Source organism: Loxodonta africana, chromosome 14 (genome assembly GCF_030014295.1).
Source record: "Loxodonta africana isolate mLoxAfr1 chromosome 14, mLoxAfr1.hap2, whole genome shotgun sequence".
NCBI classification, from domain to species: Eukaryota; Metazoa; Chordata; class Mammalia; order Proboscidea; family Elephantidae; genus Loxodonta; species Loxodonta africana.
In genome coordinates, this window is record NC_087355.1 from 49,775,069 (window position 1) to 49,791,365 (window position 16,297).

The 16,297-nt window shown below is 35.3% G+C and overlaps 1 protein-coding gene across 29 annotated transcripts in view; it reads left to right on the forward strand.

The window, feature by feature from the left end:
* Positions 1-16,297, forward strand: part of VPS13B (vacuolar protein sorting 13 homolog B) — a 916,907-nt gene that overhangs the window by 127,865 nt on the left and 772,745 nt on the right. For 28 of the 29 annotated variants that reach the window (XR_010317809.1, XR_010317810.1, XR_010317811.1 and 25 more), the window contains exon 15: positions 8,924-9,048. Coding sequence is in view for 25 of the 29 variants with exons in the window: in XM_064267936.1 (XP_064124006.1) it covers positions 8,924-9,048 (125 nt within the window). In the remaining 4 variants the exon portion in view is untranslated. Of the gene's footprint in view, positions 1-8,923; positions 9,049-16,297 lie in introns of those variants that run through there. The other variant, XM_064267943.1, reaches the window with a different exon arrangement.

Genomic DNA, 16,297 nt, shown 5'->3' on the forward strand with positions numbered 1-16,297 from the left:
AAACAAAGCCTAGAGTTTGGAATCTCTTACTGCCTTTAATGCTTATGCAGTGGCCTGCTGCCTTTGAATACTTTTCAATTTGGTAGACAGTTTATATTACTATTTGGAGCTGGCTCAAAGTGCGTATTTGCTAGAAAGGTTATGTTAGTTGGGATGATTTCAGTAACATTTGAGGAAGTTTTCAGAGTTTAATTTTCAGTATTGTAGTGTTAGAGTATTACAGGAGAGAATTTCAATATCTGTTTCATGTGTGTTCGGCATTTTAGAGGCTAAATTTTTTAAAACTAAGTACTCAAGCAAATCCTTTAGTTTTAATTTTGTATACTTAAGTTTGACCATTTTGACTATGATTAAATTGTATATAGTTTTCACTTCATGTAATAACAATTTTCAATTGAGAAAGTTAGCATGGATTTATGAAGAAAACATACAGTTGAAACTTATGCCATATCAAGTCCTCTTTATTTATCTGGCAGACCCATCCCTTGAATATGTATGGCATTGAGTAGGTAAGACGTTGCAAAGCATCTGAAATTTGAAGCATATGTAGAAAATAAGTTATTGAAAAACACCATATAAACTGTAGAAATACTATAAACTGTAGGATGGTATATAAATTTAAGATCTTGCTATTCATAAGGATCAGCTATGGTGGGTGCTTTGGAGAGATCAAGAAGGTTATAGTAGAATAAAAACCCTTTGAATTCTTTGGGTTTGATAATTTTTGATCTCAAATAAGCAGTATTCAATGGGGATTTTGGGGGAAAGGGTGATTTCATATGTGGCTGGTGGGTGTATAAATTGGTATTGTCATTTTGGAGAGTACTTTGCAATTTTCAGTATATTTTACCCTAGAGCACAGGTCAACAAGCTTTTTCTCTGAAGGGTCAGATCGTAAGTATTTTAGGCTTTGGGGGCCAAGAGGCAAAATCGAGGATATTATATAGGTATTTATATTATAAGAGAGAACAAATTTCCACCAAGTTTGATTTGATGAAATTTAACAATTTTTTGTGATAGAGTCCTAATGTGAATAATGGATTTTTTCCGCTTGGGATGACATTTAACCGAATTGGGGTTCTAAGCTAATGTTTCCTGTCTTAAAAGGGACTATGAATGTTCATATATAAAAATTATTTTCAGCTCATAATTTTATGAGCTAAGAATAATTTTTTCTTTACTCTTAGCAGTACAAAAACAGGCAGTGAGTGGGATTTAGTCTGTGAGCTGTAGTTTGCTGACCCCTGTCCTAGAGAAATTTTACATATGTATGCAAGGAGATACATATAACTAGAGGCCTTTAAGTGCCCCCGTGGATATCTTTCAATAACATAATGGTTCGTGGGTTACCAGAAAGCATAATGATATGCACAGTATGATACAATTTTTGTAAATTAAAATAATGCTATAGATGGTTCATGGATATAAAAGAGCTTTTTAAGTATAACAAATGGTATAAGAACTGCACTAATGGCAATGGATTTAGTGGTTGGGGTGTGTTTGGGGGCTAGTGGGGCTAATGAGAGGTTTATAGTTAAAGCTGATATCAGCTATTTTGTAGGATTCCCTAGGTGGAACAAATGGTTAAGCACTTGGCTCAAAGGTTGACGGTTTGAACCAGAGGTGCCTCAAAAGAAAGGCCTAGCAATCTACTTCCGAAAGAACACAGCCACTGAAACCCCTGTGAAACAGTTTTACTTTCATACACATAATGTTGTCATGAGTTGGAACGAACTCCAAAGCAACTGGTTTGGTTTGTTGTTTTTTTATATCTCTTTTAGACATATTGTAAGAATTTTTTAAAAACAACTTTCTGGAGATAAAATCTGATGGTTTTTAGTATTTTTGTATATTCAGCAGAACTGTACAACCGTCACCATCAATCCAGGACATTTTTATCACCCCAGAAAGAAACCCTGTACACATGAGCAATCACTGCCCATTTACTGCTGTTAACCTAGGCCCTGGCAACCACTAATCCACTTTTGTCTCTTTGGCTTTTCCTATTCTGGCCATTTCATATAAATGGAATCATACAATCTATGGTCTTTTGTGACTGGCTTGTTACACTTAGCGTAATGTCTTCAAGGTTCATCCATATTGTAGCATACATCATTACTTAATTCCTTTTTTTTTAATGCGTAAGGTGAAAAGTTTACAGAGCAAATTAGATTCCCATTCGATAGACTGTACATAAAGTGTTTTATTGCCTTGGTTTCATTTCCCACAGTGTGTCAGCACTCTCCTCATTTCCACCTTGGTTTCCTCATTTTCTTTCGTCCTGTATTTCTACCCCTTTCCTGCCTTCTTGTCTTTGCTTTTGGGCAAATATTGCCCTTTTGATCTCGTATAATTGATTATTCTAAGGCGTACTTTCCTCTTGGGTGTTTATTTTATGGGCTTGTCTGTTTGGCTGGAAGGTGGCCTCTGGTAATGGCTTCCTTTCCATGTCAGTAGAGTGTCTTAGGGCCATTAATTCCTTTTAATGACTGAATAATAATATTCCTTTGTATGAGTATACTACATTTTGTTTATCCATTCATAACAAAATGTTGATGGACATTTGGATTGTTTCTGTTTCTTTGTAGCTGTAAACATTAGTGTACAAATTTTCACATGGTCATAGGTTTTTGTTTCTCTTAGGTTTATACCTAGGAGTGGAATTGCTGGGTCATGGTAACTCAGTGTTTCACATTGTAAGAAATTGCTAAAACTCTTTGAAAGGGATTGTACTATTTTACAATCCAACCAGCAGTGAATGTTGCGGTTTTTTCCATATCCTCACCAACACTTCTTGTTGTTTTTTTGATTTTAGCCATTTAAGTAGGTGTAAAGTGGTGTCTCCTTGTGGTTTCCATTTCTATTTCCCAAATGACTCATGACGTTGAGCATTTTTTTTAACGTGCTCATTAGCCATTTGTCTGCACTAGAGAAATGTCTATTCACATCTTTTGCTCATTAAAAAAATTTTTTCATTACGCTTTAGGTGAAAGTTTACAGTGCTAATTTGTTTCTCATTCAAAAATTTACACAAAAATTGTTTTGTGACATTGGTTGCAACCCCCACAATGTGTCAACATTCTCTGCCTTTCCACCCTGGGTTCCCTGTGTCCATTCATCCAGTTTTCCTGTCCCTTCTTGCCTTCTAACTTGCTTTTAGGCAGATATTGTCCATTTGGTCTTATATATTTGATTGAACTAAGAAGCATGTTCCTCGGATATGTTATTGTTCGTTTTTTAGGCCTGTCTAATCTAGGGTCGCTATGAGTCGGAATTGACTCGACTGCAGTGGGTTTGGTTTTTTGGTTAATTTTTGGTTGAAAGGTGGACTTCATGAGTGGCTTCAGTTCTGAGTTAGCAGAGTGTCTGGAGGCTACACAGTCTCAGGGGTTTCTCTAGTCTCTGTCAAACCCATAAGTCTGGTCTTTTTTGTGAGTTTGAAATTTGTTCTACATTTTTCTCCCTCTCTGTCTGGGACACTCTATTGTGATTTCTGTCAGAGCAGTTGGTGGTAGTAGCCAGGCACCTCTAGTTCTTCTGGGCTCAGGCTGGTAGAGGCTCTGGTTCGTGGGGTCTGTTCATACTTTGGACTAGTATTTTCCTTGTGTCTTTGGTTTTCTTCATTCTCCTTTGCTCCGAACATGCTGGGACCAATAGATGTATTTTTGATGGCTGGTTGAAAGCTTTTAAGATCCCAAATGCTGCTCACCAAAGTAGGATGTGTAGAACATTTTCTTCATAAATTATGTTATACCAGTTGACCTAGATGTCCCCGTAGACGATGGTCCCCAGTCTTTTGTCCATTTTTTTATGGGATATTTGTCATTTTACTGTTGAGTTATGAGTTTTTTATTTCCAAGGATTTTATTTATTTAAAAAACTGGTGACAGTATTACTCTATTTTTTATGCAACGAACACACACTTCTGTGTTTGTTTGCTGGCCGAGCCCTCCCCCAACAAGGCACCCTCCCCCGACAAGTCACCCTCACAAGCTCTGCCATGCCGATCCTCCTCTACATGTTGCAGTTAAAAAAAAAAAAAAATATATATATATATATATATTAGCATAGCATGCTTTTGAAAATACCTCATGGCGGGGAGGATATGGCCGGCAAACAAGTGCAGAAGGTGCTGGTTATTTGCATAAAAATATGGTACAGTGTTCATATTTTAAAAATTTGGGTGATGAAAAATCATTATTATTATTATTTTTTTATAGTTTTCCTTGTTTAAATTGTTGGAGGAAAAATCATGAGGAAATACTCCCTCCATAAGAGAAGAGCAAGAGTATCAGTATTAGTCCGTGGTTTCTTTTTGTTTTGGTGGATACGTGAATGGAATCTAGATTTAAAGGATTTAGAAGTGAATAAGTGATAAAAAATAAGAGACTCTAGGCTATTCTTTCAAGATGCTTGCTAATGAAAGGAGAAAAATACAATTTTACTGATGGTTGAGGGATGGTGAGAAAGATAGCTTTTTTTTTTTACCCCTTTTAAAAATATTTGGAGAATTGACCATACCTTTTTAGGAGAGGGTATCATGGATTGAATTATGTCCCCCAAAAATGTGTGTTATCAATTTGGCTCAGCCATGATTTCTGGTATTGTGTGATTTTTCTGTATGTTGTAAATCCTGCCTCTCTGATGTTAATGAGGGGGAATGGGCTGCAGTTGTGTTAGTGAGGCAGTACTCAGTCTACAAGATTGGATTGTGTCTTGAGGCAATCTCTTGAGACATAAAGAAGTGAGAGAGGGACGGGGTCCTCATACTACCAAGAAAGCAATGCCTGGAGCAGAGTTCATCCTTTGGACCCAGGGTCCGTGCTCAGAGGAACTCCTAATCTGAGGGAAGACTGATAAGGCGGCCTATGGAGAGAGAAAGCCTTCCCCGAGAGCTGACACCCTGAATTTGGACTTTTAGCCTACTTTACTGGGAAGAAATAAATTTCTCTTTGTGAAAGCCATGCATTTGTGGTATTTCTGTTATAGCAGCACTAGATGACTAAGACAGAGGGGCAGAGATGAAGGAGGAAATGAAAGAAAAAGTCAGGGTGAAATTGTGACCTAATAGTTGAGCAAAATGAAATGAAGCATAATATTGCTGTTGCAGCATGTGATTTTTGAAGAAGTCGCTTACCTCTTAGGACTTCATTTTTCCCATATGTAAAATGAGAGTATTGAGTTAAATAATCTCTGAGCAATTTTAGCTCTACAGTTCTGTGATTATTTCTAATAGAATAGTTCTGGGTCCATTCTGTTCCCCTGAAGACATTTTCTTTCTAACGTGTTTATTATTCTGCAGAATTGTAGTTATGAACACTTTTTCTTTAGTTTTTATGTACTTCAATATGTTATTATGTATAGGTTAACTTTTGGCATGAAAGCAGTGCTTGCTTGTTTGTTTCCTTAATGAAGAGGGGATGTGTTTTTAGAATGCTGACAATATACCGAATGTCGGATAATGGCCACAGCAATTGTCATTTACAGTTGGTGTGTGGTTTTTATACTTTTGTCTTTTTAAAACAGAAAATTCTAATTTATCCTAATTTTTGTTTTTAATAATTTTTTTTGTTTCTAAATCTGCTAAAGTGTCTTCTGCTTGAGTTGTTAATTCAAGAACATTTGTTGTAAAGTTGTAAAATATTGGTGAGGTGTTTATTTTTGTTGTTTTCTAACTGAATAATTTTTATAAGGTAGCATTATGTGTTTGTAAAAATGATGTGTCAGCAGTGTTGTCCTACCTCCTTGTCTGACTTCATAACGGGGAGGAGAGAGAATCACCATCAACGTCGGCACAAAGCTAATCCCTGTGAGGCGGAGGTTAGACGTACCTCCTGTCTCTAACTTTTTTACCAGTTGACACCAACCATCCCCTCCCACTCTGTTTCTCTCCTGGGTTTGAGAAATTCATTGCAGTGGCCACACAGAACTCACAGACAATACTCGTAATTATGAAGTTTATTAGGGAAGTAACAGATTACAGTTCAGAACTCTTCGATCAGCTGTGCCCTTCTTCTGAGCTGTGTCCGCAGGCAGGCCTCTCTCTGTCCTTTGACCTCTCAGCCTCACCTCTGCCCTGCTCCTCTAAGTGTTACAAAGCCCTTAGCTCCACCAGTAAGTGCCTGAAGGCACCCTACTCTGCCAGTATGTGTCAGCCTGAAGGTGCTCAGCTCTCTCTCCCCCTGTTGGTCAGGGAGACTAGCTCTGCCAAGTGCCAGGAGGCATACCCCGCTCTACCAGGAAACCTGGTGCCGGTTTCCTGTTTCCTGGTTTTGCTGCTGCCGTTTCTGTGCTGCCGCTTCTTACTGTTCCATGCCATCTTCGAAGTTACAGCTCTCTCTGTCTCCTGGGTCTAGGAGGTTCTCAGCCTAGGTACCATGGGTACAAAGGACGTGCTCTACTCCTGGCGCTTCTTCTTGGTGGTAGTGAGGTTCCCCCTGTCTGCCTTTGGGATGGCTCATTTTAAGCCTGGTAGGATGGCCATACACGTTATTTGCATGATCCTACCCTGGTGGCATAGCGGTTAAGGGCTACGGCTACTGACCCAAAGGTTGGCAGTTAAGATCTACCAGGCACTCTTTGGAAACCCTGTGGGGCAGTGTTCCTCTGTCCTGTAGGGTTGCTGTGAGTCAGAATCGACTCGATGGCATCAGGTTTGTTTGTTTGTTTTTTTACCCCCACAAGGGTACCCTGCATCTTATTTGCATTAAGTTGACATTTTCTTCACCTAAAATTTCTATGAGAAATTACACTTACTGTTTCATTAATTCTTATAGATTCAGACCACCAGTTAGCAGTGCTTAAAACTTTTATTCCATTTTTGAATATGTGAACTATCTTTGGAAGAAATCTCAATTCAGACTGTGTTGGCTCTCCTTTTCCTAGATGTAATATATGTAATTTTAGTCAAGGGCTGTTAAAGTATTTGGTTATGTAGATATTGTAAATGTGCTATCATTGGTGTAAGTTAAAGGAGAGAGTTGATAATAGCATACTATGATCCTTTAGGGGCAGAGGTTAAAGTGCTCGTTTGTTAACTGAAGGTCGGCAGTTCGAACTCAACAGCTGCTCCTTGGGAGAAAGATGTGCCAGTCTGCTTCTGTAAAGATTTATAGCCTTGGAAACCCTACAGGGTCACTTTGAGTCAGGATTGACTCAGTGGCAGTGGGTTTGGTTTTTTTTTTTTGTTTGTTTGTTTATTTATGACCCTTTAAATGTAATAAAGTTTGGCAAAATGTAGGGGATAATTTCTTTGTCAAATAGACCCCATTCCCATGTCAATATAGTGGAAACTTTTTTTTTAAATTACAGAATAAGCAATTTCTTCAAAGACCTTTGTTAAGTTCCACAGACAACCAGTAGGGGATCTCCTCTACAGCCAATTTCAATACTGTGTACAATTAATGATACTGTTGGGGTATTTTATAAAATATTAGTAAGTGGCTTTGTGAGAGTTTTTAGTTTTAACTCTAGAAATATTTAACTCTAGTTTTAGTTTAACTCTAGAAATATTTGAAGATTGAGTATTGTTTTGATAATCATGCTTTGTTTTAAGTGATATTAAATTTCAAAATTAGTTAAATACTGAGCCTTTCAGAGGAAACATGAAATGCTGAAATTGTAACAGTACCAGCACAGTTATTTGCATATAGTGCGGATCAGAACGAGTCTTCAAAAAAAAAAAGAATCTGAATAATTTTTTAAGATTGATCATTTAAATACTAGGAACATACTTTTTTTTTTCTTTCCGTTGTACCTCTTGGCCACTTGGTTAATAGCTGGACTTACCGGAATTAATACATGCATCATTTTTCATTCTCCTTGATATTAATTAGATAGGTAGTTTCTTTGAAAATGATGCTTACTCTGAAAATGTAATTAATGATGTGTTATTTCCAAAATATTATTTTGTTCCCAAAACTGATTTTAGAAGAAAGGATTCGACATTGTCAGTTTAATGAATGAGAGAGGGATAATAACTTTTTGAAAACAGGTAGCTTAATACTTTCTAGGAAATTGATCAATAAATAAAGTTTATTATTTTTTATTATTAAAATTTTTCATCATTAAATAAAAGTGTTTTGTTTTGAAAATTAGTTATGAAGAAATTTAAAACATGTCTCAAGGTAAAACTTCACAGTTAATATTAAATAATCCACAGAGATATGGTACTCAATACTTTATTAACCCAAGAATAAAAAATAGTAACTAAAGATGAAAGTGTTACGGTTCAACTGCTTTTGCATGTTATTGGAAAACGATAAGTCATTGTTTTGTATTCCTGTGTGTCAGTTTCTGGCATGAGATGTGTATCTTCTCTCTTATTTGAAATACTGGAGAAAAGTACCAGATTTAGTTCTCTGCAGTGTTTTGTGTAAAATGTGATGTTATATTGTTTCTTCCTATTAAGGGAATTATGGTGTTTCTGAATTCAAGAGAATGCTTATACATTTTTTTAGTGTGATCTGCTTATTTTAAGTGTAAACATACGAAGACTAATTTATGCCATGTACCAAATTTGCTTGGGTAAAAACCTCAACACCACAGTAATTTTCACAAAAGAAAGGGAAAAGAAGCAGCATTTTTGGATATATTTGGATATTCTCTTTGCGTATGCATAATACAAGTTGAAAGCAAAATGCATTTTTAAGATTGTTTTAGTAGTTAATGCTTTTGTAGTCATAAAATTATGAGCAGTGATCTTTCAGGAATGTGAAACAAATATTGTGTATTTAAATCTCTTAATTCTGATTTAGGTAATGTCAAGTTGAATAACAAAATGTTGAACGTTTGGAAAGTGGAAAGACATTGGAACATATTTAATGTGCAGCTGTTCTACAGCAAATTGAAACTGACGTATTTCATCCCGTGCTTATTAAAATGTTGTCTCTGTGAACATTTGGGTCTTTTCTTTTTGTTTCAGATATTTGGTTTCCAGGCAGGAGTGACCTCTTTGGATTGTAGGGGATCTTACAGTTTACCTGTACCAATTATTCCCTCTGTCAGCACTGCTGTTTATGGTAAACTTCTGAAACTTCCCATGTGCTGGTAAGTATTATATGTTAAAGTGTGGTTTATGTTAATTTTAATTTATTATCTTAGGAGGGAAAAATTTCAAACGTATCTTTCTTATGCCAGCCTGTTTTATACAAAATGTTTGAGAAAAATACCTCAAGTTCTGTTGCCTTTATTTGAAATACCAAAAATCTGCTTTTATCTCTGAAATGGGTTAGTTCGTAGCATCTTTTGTGGTCATAATAACTTTTGTTTGGGTAATAACTATAAATCTGTATTGGAGCTAAAGTAAAATGCTGTTCTAGACTGATATAGACACTGCAGGACAAGTCCCCCCCCGCCCCCCCCTTTTTTGGAAAAGATAAAAAGTTGGCAAGTTAATATCAAGGCCAGAGTATTTATTAAGTAACAGTTTCATATGTATTCCTAGCCACTGAGAAAAGTATACCAATGACATATTGTTAGAATATTTGATGCTGAGTAGTAGCTGCATTTTGGAAGAAATTGATTTTAACTGTTGTCATTTTAATTGAGTATTGAGTTGCTTTTATTTGGAGGTTTTATTTTCTGAAATTCAACTAGATTTATGGAAAGAAAGAAGTAATTGTTTAAATGTTTGAAATAAGTTTTAAATATATGAAGTTATTTTCTAGTGAAATATTTCTTCAATTTTTAATTTGGTTTATTTGGATTATATCTTTCTTTCTTGTCCTAATTAGTAAGCTTATTTCTTCAGGGTATGCTTTCTAGTTATTTATGAAAAGTAGTATAATAGAAAAATAGATATTACTTTATCTAAAGAGATTTTTAAATCTAAAAATGCTTCCTTTGATAAAAATATGTTCCTTTCATATATATCTTTTAAAATGAAATTAATAATGCAGATGCTCACATTTTCAAGAAAACTTGCCTATTGACACAGAAAATTAAAAGAAACATTTCAGTTAATCTTAGAACCAGTTCCTCTGTAAAATAAAACCATTATCAAAGGATTATTCTTAATTCCTCTTAATAAATTTCATTTTGTCCAATCTCATCCACATTTCTCATGTCATTTATGTTGTGTAGAGATGGATTTCACTTTTTCAGTTTTTATTTGCATATATGTAAGGTGTTACATTTGAGCTAATTTTGGTGTTCTGATCTATAAAGAAATACCTTGGGACATGTATTTATTTACAGGCACATTTGATATGTGTATATCATCTTTAATAGATATTTTGTGAAAACTATTTCCTCAGTTACATGCTGATTTATTTATCATTTACTAGACCAAGATAAAAATTTCATTACAAACACTTGGTATAATTTACTATAGAAAATGTTTAACAGCATCTTAAAAAGCCAAAATATCCAAAATGAATAGTAGCCATTACATGAAAGAATTGAATGGGTAGATAAGTAATACTATACATTCGTTAAGGCTTATTTTAAGAACACGTAGGGGTTACTATAAATATTGTCAAATGTAACTTTAAGTATAGACATGTAATACTGAAAGCATCAGATCAGAGAGCTCATTCTTTTGGATGTGTTTTGCTTTTTTGTAGATAAAACCACTTTTTCATTATTTCAGTGATGTTTGCTGTGCTTCACCGAAGTATATCTCTTTGAAATATTTTTTTAAAGCCGGTTTTCTTGATAAATAGAAAGTAAATTATCTTACTTTAATATATTTATTCTTAGCAACTCTAAATTGAAAGTAATAAAAACCTCAATAAATTGAGATGTGGCTTAGTTAAAGTGTAGTTTGAAGTGGATAAAATACATTATGTAGTGCTTGAATTAAATAAAAATCAATATGAGCGCTAAGAGTTTTGTTTAACTCATGCAGGGAGTGAGAATTATTTTAGTAAGGCACCTGATTATGTCATGACTTGTCAAATTTGTTTCTACTGGTGGTCTCCCCCTTACTCAAATTATACCAGCACTTTCATTTGGGTTTTTAAAATTCACATTCCAGAGTTTCTTAAGTACATGCTACTACATGCACTAGCGTGCATACACACACACCTTTTTTTTTTTTTTTTTAATAGTGAGAGGAGTGTATTTACTATAGGCTGTGATTTTTCAAACAAAGACACTTTATGGCTCGTTTCAAAAATAAGTAGTATGTTTTGAGTTAGCAGTGGAAATCTAAACTTTATATAAACCAGCAAAATAGTTTGTACTTTGTATTTTAAGATATTTTCAAATTGAACTGTTAATTATGCATGAAGTTTCAAACTAATTTTACTTTCAATCAGATTTGTTAATAGATTTTTAAAAATGCTATTTAATTAACAATGAAATAGGGTTATTTTCTCTCATTTAAGTGTTTCTATTAATATATACTTGCCTCAGTAAAAAAGCTGTTCCTAAACTTAGGTTTCTTAGAATTTAGTTAAAAAAAATGTTTCGGTTATTTTCTTTCTTTCTGTACTATATAATTCCGCAACATATAAACTTGTCAAAAATTTTTTTCCCCATTATTTTACATAAGGTTAACATTTAGTCCTTTCTAGGTAGTCCCTCAGAAAAGGGTAGAATGTGTAGAGTAGGGTAGGAAGGACACAGTGACCAATAATATTTAATGACAAAAATCTTTTATTTATTTTATTGTACTTTAGATGAAGGTTTACAGAACAAACTAGCTTCTCATTAAACAGCACACATATTGTTTTATGATATTGGTTAACAGCCCCACAACATGTCAACACTCTCCCTTCTCGGCCTTCCGTTCCCTATTAACCAGCTTTCCTGTCCCTTCCTGCCTTCTAGTGCTTACCCCTGGGCTGGTGTGCCCCTTTTGTCTTGTCTTTTTTTTTATGGGCCTGTCTAATCTTTGCTTAAAGGGTGAACCTCAGGAGTGACTTCATTACTGAGCTAAAAGGGTGTCTGGAGGCCATATTCTTGGGGTTTCTCTAAGTCTCTCTCAGGCCAGTAAGTCTGGTCTTTTTTTGTGAGTGAGAATTTTGTTCTACACTTTCCTCCAGCTCTGTCTGGAATCCTCTATTGTGGTCCCTGTCAGAGCAGTAATGACAAAAATCTTGAGAAATTAAATGTGAATTTACCTCTGTTTTTTTCCAATGTATGGTTATTTGAAGACCAGTAAATCTTGGGGGATAGTTAAAGGATAACCTTGTTATCACCTTGTTGTTTTCGAAACAACACAGAAACAATAATAAACATTTTACCTGTAGTTTTAAAAACTTTTATTGAAATATTATATACTTATCAGGCCTTTGAACCGGTTCATTCCAGTTTGAACCCCTGTTGAGAATTTGCGTTTCTACTCCAGAAATACCGATCAGAATCTACAATTTTTATAAGATCCCAGGTGATTCTTAGGCCTAACAAATACTGAGAACTGCTGCTTTACTGGTGGTTTTTAGAGTTGGTCCCTAACCAGAAGCATTAGCATTGCCTGGGAACTTTCTCAGCAGGCGTATGAACCAGAACAAACTGGTTTGAAGCCCTGATACTTACAGAAAAGTGCATATGTGTTATGAGTATGTATCAAGGTTTTTTGTAACTGAACACTCCTTTGTAACCAGCTCAAAGATCAAGAAACAGAACGTTATCAGCATCCCAGAAGTCTCTCTCATTCTCTCTTTTTGTTACAACTATCTCCCCACCCCCAAGGTTAATTACTTCCCTGACTTCTAATAGATTAGTTTTGTCCCTTTTGGGGCTTCATATAAATGGAGTCATACAATATATATTTCTTTTTGACTGACTTCTATCACTCAAAATAATGTTTGTTAAGATTCATACCTTACTGTGGAATACTGTAGTTTTAGATTATTCATGTTTGCTCCTGTATACTATTACATTACATGGGTATTGATGGTTTACTTGCTTTTGATCTGTAATTTTAATTTAAAAATAAGTTCCTGAAATTAGTGTCAATTTTTTTTTTTTTTTATTCCTCCACATTTTTTCCTTTTCCTTAAGAAGATCCCATTGTATTAGGGGAGACTAGATGGTATATTGTGTAGATGGTATCTAATCAACTACCTGTGGTACAGATGGCTAGCGTGCTCAACTGCTAACCAAAAAGTTGGGAGGTTTGAGTCTACCCAGAGGCACCTTGGAAGAAAGGCCTGGCAGTCTGCTTCTGAAAAATCAGCCATTGAAAACCCTATGGAGCACTGTTCTACTCTGACACACATAGTATTGCCATGAGTTGGAATTGACTCTATAACAACGAGTTTGGTTTTTGTTTTTTTTTGGTTGGTTTACCTGTGGCTTGCTAGGTGCAGTGCTAAGTGTTGGGGTTGGAGAAAGAGTGTAGTAGAATGTAAAGAGAGAGTTTCTGGTCATTAAAACTTACTGTCTAGTAGAGAAGGTACATATGAAACAATTGTCTTAAAATTACAAAATTAAGGTTCAAGCAGTATGTCCTGTGAGTTAAATAAAGAATACAGAAATTCTTGGGGTGTCAGGGATAGTTTCAGAGAAGAGGTAGCGTTAGAACTGGGCTTTAATGGTTGAATCAGATTTTCATGCATTGAAAGGTTGGTTGATGTGTGGGATGCTTTCTGGGGCACAACATAGTCTAAATGAATAGTCTGTTGGAACTGTCACAGGATACGCTTGGGGAGGGGGTAGGAGGAGGAATTTGGAAATTGACTTTGGGCCTAGACTTGTACACAGCAAATAAGGATGCTTATGCTTTTTAATATGAACAGTTAAAATAGTTAAGTCAGTTAATCAAGTATTTATTGCTTCATTTCTTCTTGAATCAGGTATGCTAAGTTCTCCAACCATATTAAAAACACAAATTCACTTTGTTTTATAATTTAGGATTTAAAAATGTGATCTTAATTGTAAAGAGATATATACAGCATACTTTGGAAGTTCAGAATATAGAGAAATTATTTTGGCTTAAAAAGTCATGGAGTACATGGAGGAGGTAACTTTTAAGTAGGTTATTAAAGACTGGGTAGGATCTGAAAGAGAATACTATATATATATATATATATATATATATATATATGTATTTATACTACGCTAATGAAATCAGTTGCTGGGAGTTGATTCTGACTCTTGGCAACCCCACGTGTGTCGCAGTAGAACCATGCTCTGCAGTGTTTTCCACAGCTGATTTTTTGGAAGTAGGTTGCCGGGCCTTTCTTTTGAAGCATCTCTAGGTGAACTTGAACCTCCAACCTTTTGGTTAGCAGCCAAGTGCACTAACCGTTTGTACCACCCAGGGAGTCCTTATACCATTCTAGGTAACTAGTTTAAGTAAAACGTTTCCATAATAGCCCTATGAGGTAGGGTGATGTTTCCTCTTATAAAACTAAAGGTCACTGAGGCTCATTATCTTGTCCAAAGTCAGACAGTGGTTGGACAAGGATTTATATGGAACATCATCTGATTTCAAAGTCCTTGATCCCTTTCTTACCTAAAGAAGTGAGGGTGTACTTTACCTTTTGTTAATCACCTTTGAAATCCCAGTGTACTTTTTGCCTTATTGTAAAACTGGTGGATTGAGAGGCTAGTTATGATAGTACAGCTAATAAATCTGAGCTCTGCTAGTACAAGTTAGTAGTATATAGACATTACTGTAATTCTCATCTCACAGAATAGTAGATATGAGGTTTGCTTGGGAATCTTAAGCATTAGTTTAGTTTCTGAGTCCTTATGATACATATTTGATTTATACATGTAAATCTGTCAATCCATGGGTGGCACAAATGTTTAGCTGAATTCAGTTTGTAATACAAACCTATCCAGAAGCACCTTGGAAGAAAGGCCTTGACGATGTGCTTCTGAAAGTCCATGGCTGTGAAGCCCCTATGGGGGGCAGCTCTACTCTGAAACACATGAGATCGCAGTGAGTCAGAATTAACTCTGCAGCAGCTGGTGGTAGTAGTAGTATCCACTGCTTAAACATTTTATTCAAAGGTAGTTAGCTACTTTCTGAGGCAACAAGATTCATTGTTAGGTAGCTCTAAAATTTTATTTTATTGAATTAAAATATGTTTCCATGTGAAGTCCGTACTTGTATTGCTGCCTGAGTATAAGTTTTCTCTCTTCTATAATTGTTTATATATTTCACGAGCCAGTCTCACTCTCATCAGAATGTGGGGAAACACATTTTTTTTTTTTTTAAATTGAAGTATCACTCTAATCATTCATTCCTTGTCACAATGCTTGTAACCTTGAGTTTTGACCAGTTATGGAACAGTTCATTTGTAAGAGGAAGATGCTTCTGTGGGATCTGTCTTTGAGTTCAGTGTTAATTAGGAGATAAGGAATGAGTGCTTGTAGGCTCTTGGTATTGATGTGGTGTCTTACTGAAAGGTGACGCAGATACTGGTCTTTTTGCCTCTTTGAAACTGAAAATGACGCAGCCATTTTTCTGCTTCAGCTAAGAATGACACGAGGGTAAATGCTTTCAGTTTTAATGGAAGCTGGGCCCTTCAAGCATACCAAAATGCCAGTAATACTTATTAGGAAACAGAGAATAAGTAACCACACAGGGCAAAAAATGTGTTTGCTCTGCTGCCCTGTCCTTAAATTACCAGTTTGAGAATCCAGAGTTAGGTGTTTCTGATGGTCCTGGAGATAGATGTTTGTATCCCTTTGTTTCCAAAGCTGTGTTTATTTTCATCTGCTTGCTTTTTTGATTAACATTCTCTTTAACAGTATTTCTTACAAGTGGGAAGACTTAACGGGGATGTTAATTCTCTTATTTCCACTTAAGCGGCAGCTTTGGTTCTTCTGTCATCTGGGATGTATTTTGAACTGAAAATAAACATTGGCATCACATGTTACAATTTTCTCATTTCAAAGATGAGAAAACTGAGTCCCAGAAAGGTCAGTGTACTTGCCTAAAAGCCCACAATTAATATTAGTGGTTTATTTTCTTCATCCTTATTTTCAGCCATACAATTTTGCTTTTAATGTTGTCTGTCAATCTTAGTGTAACTCCAAGGCCGAAGCTAATTTTGCCTCTTTTATGTCTTTTGCTTTTTGCTTGAAATACTTACCCATTAGATTGACGTAGTTGTACCTAAAAATTACCCAAGTAAAAAATGATCAAGCAAACATTTGGGATAGTTCTACTTACTTTGGGGAGGAGAAAGAGTTGAATTTGTTAGAATTCCTTGGGTCACATTTGCAGTTTTATCTTCATAGTAGTTTTTGCTGTTACAGTTTTCTGGGATTGTTGACTTATAACAAATTTTTTTCTGCAGAAAGATTTTATGTTTCTGTGAAAAGAGAGATGTTTTTGTACTTAATTTTCTTGTCATTTTAAAAATGCTTTAAAGATGTTTATCTGTTAAAC